Genomic DNA, 6,937 nt, shown 5'->3' with positions numbered 1-6,937 from the left:
TATATGGCCATCAGGGATGGAAGGCAGACTTGCCATTACATGTCATTTTGTACATTATGATTTTTCAACATGTGAATATATTAACCATTCAAATTCATAAATTAAAAATAGGCATAGGGGAAAGGTGTTTAGAAATCAAGGTCTTGGTGCTATTAAAATTGATTTTAGGTCCTTTCAGATAAAAAAAAGTATAGATATTGGGGCACCTGAGTGGCTCAGTTGACTCTTGATTTCAGCTCATGATTCATGAGATAGATAGAGCCCTGTATCAGGCCCTGCACTGACAGTGTGAAGCCTGCTTGGGATTTTCTCTCTCCCTCTCTCTCTCTCTGCCTCTTCCTCACTTGTGCTCTCTCTCTCTCTAAATAAATAAACTTAAAAAATATGTAGTTCTATATAACTATGATAGTCCCCAATTTATAATGGTTCAAGTTATGATTTTTCAGCTTTACAATGGTGCAAATGCAATACTCATTTCGTAGAAATTATGCTTCAAATTTTTTTAAAGTATAAACTCCATGTTTGTTTGTTTGTTTGTTTGTTTTTGTTTTTTCCAGAGAACAATTTCTCTTCAGTACTTAAGGACTTACTTCCTTACATGGACTTCAGTGGAGGTTGTGGGGAAGCACCAGCTGGTCTAAATGTAGGGTTTGGGGATATTTGGGAGCCTCAGTTGGTTAAGCATCTAACCCTTGATTTTGGCTCAGGTCATGATCTCATGGTTTGTGGGATGGAACTCCATGTCCAGCTCTGGGCTGAGCATGGAGCCTGCTTAAGATTCTTTCTCTTTCTCTGCTCCTCTCCCATGCACACACACATTCTCTCTCTCCCTCTCTAAAAGAAAAATAGAAAAGAAAATTTTAATCTGGGTAGGGGTGTTTGGTCTTTTTGTGCTTCACCAGAGCAATTCCTGACCATTTTTCTATGAATGGCACAACTCCCACAGTAATGTAGCTTCACATACAGCTTGGGAAGCACATAGGCAACTAAGATATTCACTTTGGAAATGTCCCTGGCAGTGGTGGCCTCTACTATGTTCTGAATAAAAGGAACTTTTTTTGTTTTAATGTTTTTTTTTTCTTTTTCTTTTTGAGAGAGTGTGTATGTGAACAGGGGAGGGGAAGAGAGGAAGATACAGGATTTGAAGTGGGCTATGCGCTGACAGCCTGATCTGGGGCTGGAACTCATGAACCATGAGATCATGACCTGAGCCAACAGAGCCACCCACATAAAAGGAACTTCTTAATGGCCCTGTCCTTGGGCATGCAGTGGGCATAGCTGGTGCCACAAATAGGCTACATGTGACCCTTTTTGCAACATGGCCATTATTTCTTCTTTCCTTGGTCATCTTGGAAGCAAGGACCCAAGAGAGCAATACTGCAAATTTAATTTTTTTTTTTTTATGTTTTCTCAGGCTAGTGATCTGAGGCATGATACTCTTTCTTGATGCTGGACAATAGCAGGGTGCCACAGCTACCAGTCAGCCATGCAGTCTGTGCCCATGCAACCATTATATTTTTCACTTTCAGTACAGTATTCAATAAATTGCATGAGATATTCAACACTTTATTATAAGATAGGCTTTGTGTTTGATTTTGCCCAACTGTAGGCTAATGTAAGATTTCTGAACATATTTAAGGTAGGCTAGGCTAAGCTATGATGTTTGGTAGGTTAGGTGTATTAAACATTTTTGACTTTTAATATTTTCAACTCAGGCTTATCAGAACATAACTCCATCATAAGTTGTGGAGGATCTGTGTATAGATATATAGATCCATAAAAACTGTGTGTGCATGTATTTTTCACATGTAATTACAATGATACTTGCAATCCCAATCTAGTCACACAGGGTTTGATTTGCCTTCCTCCATTCCCTATCTGTATCACCTTCCTCCACATTGAGAACCCTCTTTCCCAGAGTCTCCCTGTTTTGTCTTCTCCTCTCCTCCTCTTTTCCCCTCCCATTGTTCATTCTTCTGTTCTTCCTTCCTTCCCATTGGTTGACAGAGGAACACAATGTAGGCATCATAGGTTTAATATCAAACTTTCAAAAATGTCACAGAAAATTCAAGCAGTGTTCTGGAAAGAGAAAGGGCTTTTGATCTAGGGGAATGAGGAATATTTGTAGGTACACAGGGCCTGAATTGACAGTGGCTTAGGGAAGCTGTAGGGACCCTGTCAAGTGGGTGTCCCCTCATGAGTGTGGCAACTTATCTGTTTGAGCCTTGGGTGACAGAAGAAGCCCAGGGCCATGGCCAACCCCAGACAACCTTCCGTGGGGCTGCCACACAATTTCCTATAAAAGGCATATGTGAATTTTTTTCCAAGATGGGTCCAACATTTCTTTTCCTATGGAATAGTGAACATGAGGTCAAAGTCCATGTGATACTTTTTATGTTAGTAACCAGTCTCTGCCACAGGAGAAAAATACATGTTTTCAAGTAAAATTGAATAAAGGAGGTAATAAGTTATATTGTTATATTTTTTTCTTTAAGGGGGCAAAGGATATTTTATGCATAAATATTTTTCTTTCATTCTGCTTATGTCCTCACTTTAAATTCTCAGAAGATACTCCAGAAATCTCTGAATCTGTGTCCTGTTCCATCTGTACATTATTAGTAATGAGTTTTTAAATTTAATTTACAATTAGTCAACACAGTGTAATATTAGTTTCAGGTGTACAATATAGTGATTCAACACTTCCATACATCATCCAATGCTCATTTCAAGTGTACTCCTTAATCCCCGTCATCTATTTCACCAATCCCTCCATCCACCCACCTCCCCTCTGGTAACCATCCGTTTGTTGTCTACAGTTAAGAGTCTATTTCTTGCTTCGTCTCTCTTTCTTATTTTTTCCCTTTGCTTTCTTGTTTTGTTTCTTAAATTCCACTATGAATGAAATCATGTGGTATTTGTCTTTCTCTGACTTGTTTCACCTAGCATTATACTCTCTAGGTCCATCTATATCATTGCAAATGGAAATATTTCATTATTTTTTTTTCTTAATGTTTATTTTTGACAGAGGGAGAACATGAGCAGTGGAGGAACAGAAAGGGCGAGAGAGGGATAGAGGGTGCTGACAATGGAGAGCCTGATGCAGGCTCAAGCTCAGGAACTGTGAGATGGTGACCTGAGCCAAAGTTAGATGCTTAACTCATTGAGCCACCCAGGTGCGCTGACTTCATTCTTTTTCACTATTGAGGAATATTCCATTCTATACATATACCACTTCTTCTTTATTCATTCAACAGTTGGTAGACAGTTGGGCTTTTCCCATAATTTGGCTATTGTAGAAAATGTTGCTATAAACATTGGGGTGCATATATCCCTTCAAATTAGTATTTTTGTAATCTTTGCATTAATACCTAGTGGTATAATTACTGAATTGTAGGGTAGTTCTATTTTTAACTTTCTGGGGAAACTCCATACTGTTTTCCAGAGCAGATGTACCAATTTGCATTCCCAGGAGCAAACAGTGCAAGAGGGTTTCCCTTTCTTCACATCCTTACCAACACCTGTTGTTCCCTGTGTTTGTGATTTTAGCCATTCTGACCAGTGTGAGGTGATCTCTCATTGCAGTTTTGATTTGCATTTCCCTCATGATGAGTGATGTTGAGCACCTTTTTATCTATTGGTCATTTATATATACATAAATTATAATATTATAATTCCTAAGTATAAAAGGATTAAGCACTAAATGGAAGTCAAATGCATTAAAAAAAAACTATTGAAATTTAAATGGAAAATATTACATTAACAATATCATAAATTATTTTCCAAAGAATATTGTAGGAAGTGAGGTACATTAAATATTATATAATGACTAAGTCTAGAATATTTTTACTTGCATTCTTGTCCATATAGTTTAAAACTCTAGAGCACTGACTGAATGAGAAGATCATTTTAAAATAAATAATAGAGGAGCATGTGAATAGCTTAGTCAGTTAGGCCTCCAACTCTTGATTTTGGCTCAGGTAATGATCTCAGGGTTTGTAGGTTTGAGCCCCACATTGGGCTCTGTGCTAATAGTGCAGAGCCTTCTTGGGATTCTCTCTCTTTCCCTCACTCTCTGATCCTCCCCCCAGTTGTGTATGATTGTTCTCTCTCTCTCTCTCTCTCTCTCTCTCTCAAAATAAACAAAGGTAAATTCTTTAAAATAAATAGATTGTGGCATATGCCTTCTTTTTATTCAGAAAAAAAATTTAAGATTATTTATTTTGAGAGAAATAGAGCAAGAGAGAATGAGCAGGGGAGGGGCAGAATAGAAGGAGACAGAAAGAAAGAAAGAGAGAGAGAGAGAGAGAGAGAGAGAGAGAGAGAGAGAGAATCTCAAGCAGGCTCCATGCCATCAGTGCAAGCCCAATATGTGGCTCTGTCTCACAAACTGTGAAATCACAAGCTGAGCTGAAACCCAGACTCAGATGCTTAACTGACTGAGCCACCCAGGGGCCTCACAGTTGTTTTTGTTTTTTGTTTTTTGTTTTTGTTTTTGTTTTTGTTTTTTTTTTTTTGTTTTTTTGTTTTTTTTTGTTTTTTTATGTAATGTCTATACTCAAGGGGGGGCTTGAATTTACAACCAGGAGATCAAAGATTCATATGCTCTACTGAACTTAGCCAGCCAGGGCCCCCGGGGTATATGCAATTTTAAGGATAAAAGGAAGATGGCCTTTGTGCTTTTATGTGTAAATAATGTTCTTATGGAGATAGTCCTCAGAGTTTCCATTAGCCTTGAGTGACAAGATTCTTTAAGTATTGTGTGAAAAAGAGACAATCCTTTTACTGATAGGAGGTTTCCAATTCTATCTGGGTTGGATCTTCTAGATATCTCCAGGAGTAACAGCAATTCATTATAAGGTGGCCAAAGGGAGTCACTAATTTTGAACTGGATCCTGTGGAACATCAAATAGTTTATTTATATGAATCTGTAACGTTTTATGTAGTGCTATCAGCTATGCAGTTGATTCTTTTTTTTTTTTAATTTTTTAGAAAGAGTGTGAGAGGCACAGAGAGAGAGGGAGAGAGAGAAGCTTAAGCAGGCTCCTTGCTCAGTGTGGAGCCATATGTGGGACTTGATCTCAGGACCCTGAAATCATGACCTGAGTCAAAATCAAAAGTCAGATGCTTGAACAACTGAGCCACCCAGGCGCCTCCAGTTGATTCTTTTGTTTGTTTGTTTGTTTGTTTTTTAGTAATCTCTACACCCAATGTGAGGCTTGCATGACACCAAGATCAAGAGTCACACGCTCTTCTGAGTGAGCCAACCTGTTGCCCCTATGCAGTTGATTCTTGAATTTTTTTTTCTTTTTGCTATATCAGGTAGAGGGAAATGGTCTCATAGATACTCAAATGGTCTCATAGATACTCATGAGATACTCTCATATACTTTTTTTTTTTTTTTTGAGGCATTTTTTTAAGTAGGCTCTATGCCCAACCTGGGGCTTGAACTCATCACCCTGAGGTTAAGAGTCACATGCTCTACTAACTGAGACAGCAGGGCACCCTCTTTTAACCATTTTTGTTTTCAGCTTATCAAACTCTCAATTCAGAAAATGTCACTATGTGATGTTTAAATTCATTGTGTATTACATGAAGAGATTCAGTATCTGTTGTTGTTTATCCAACCCTTTATTCTCTTTCCAAGTCTCCCTTTAACCATTCGTTCTTTGACTAAATGGTAGAGTATCATTTCAAGATCAGGTATCAATTTTTAGAACACTTCCTTATGTTACCAGATCATCTTCATTCAGTGGAATTATTTCAGGAGTTTCTGCCATTAACTGAGTTCAGTGGCCAAACATTTCGTCTGCATAACTAATGTTTATTGAGCATTTGAATTGGTGACTATCTCCATTCCAACAAGTGATAATGTATTCTAACATTCTGTCATATCATTACATGTTCCTTCATATTCTTTTTTTTATTTTAAGTAATCTCTATACCCAATGTGGGACTCAAACTCACAACCCTGAGATCAAGAGTGGCATGATGTTCTACCAGCCAAGCCAGCCAGGTGCCTCTCTTTGCATTCTTTAATAAGTTCTACTTACCCATCTTTAAAAAAAAAAAAAAGTTTATTTATTTTAAGAGAGAGGGAGAGAAAGCACAAGTGGGGGAGAGGCAGAGAGAGGGAGAGAGAGAATCTCAAGCAGACTCCACATTGTCAGCACAGAGCCCAACATGGGGCTTGATTTCATGAACAATGAGATCATGACCTGAGCAGAGATCAAGAGTCGGATACTCAACTGACTAAACCACCCAGGTGCCCCATATTCTTCTTAAGCATCTTAACATCTTCCACATCTGTTATACTATCTGGATCTAGATCTTGCCAATTCACTGGCATATGCTTGTGATCTTCTTAGCCTTATGATGAAAATAATAATAATAAAAAAATGGTGTGGGAACTTCAGTCACATTATCTGTGCATCAGTTTTCTTACTCTTTTCAGAGAATGTTATAGAAAATAAAGAAGCTCATATATTAAAAAAAAAAAAACAAAAAACAAAACAAAAAAAAAACGTTTTGAGTACTTGAAGGGAAGCCCACAAGTTAACTAGTTCTTTTGTCTTTCTCTCCTAACCAGTGGGGTCTGGAGCTGGCATTGGTGTGGGAGCTAGAGAAGAGTGGTACTCAAGGCTAGCTGAATATGGAGTATTAAGTTTTCTGAACACGATTCCAATGTGTGGGGAGTTTTTCCCCATACCATCAAGCAATTCTTAGAGACCATCTGGGTGACCTATAATTGAACTCCATTCTGACACCGTCTATCCACAGATAAAATCAGATTCCACACGTTAAGGATTCAGACCCACAAAACTACCCCCTCATTCATATGCCAATTTCCAAATTCAGGTTGTTACCTGTGCTTCTTACCAACTGGCTGTAATTCAGATTCATATGGCTTCCTCCTTAGGTGGGATTAATTTGCTAGAGT

The 6,937-nt window shown here is 38.2% G+C and overlaps 1 protein-coding gene and 1 pseudogene across 1 annotated transcript; both read right to left on the bottom strand.

The window, feature by feature from the left end:
- Window positions 1–594: 594 nt before the first annotated feature.
- Window positions 595–1,348, bottom strand: LOC125909036 (40S ribosomal protein S26-like). The gene is given in 4 exon segments (XM_049611965.1): window positions 595–643; window positions 866–1,052; window positions 1,229–1,309; window positions 1,312–1,348. Coding segments are annotated over 4 exon segments (354 nt in total).
- A 3,431-nt stretch (window positions 1,349–4,779) lies between these two features.
- On the bottom strand, window positions 4,780–6,346 carry LOC125910406 (centromere protein K-like; annotated as a pseudogene).
- Window positions 6,347–6,937: the final 591 nt, after the last annotated feature.

This window comes from Panthera uncia (assembly GCF_023721935.1).
Source record: "Panthera uncia isolate 11264 chromosome B3 unlocalized genomic scaffold, Puncia_PCG_1.0 HiC_scaffold_1, whole genome shotgun sequence".
NCBI classification, from domain to species: Eukaryota; Metazoa; Chordata; class Mammalia; order Carnivora; family Felidae; genus Panthera; species Panthera uncia.
The sequence above is the reverse complement of the archived record's forward strand: the minus strand, read 5'-3'. Positions and strand labels throughout refer to the sequence as shown.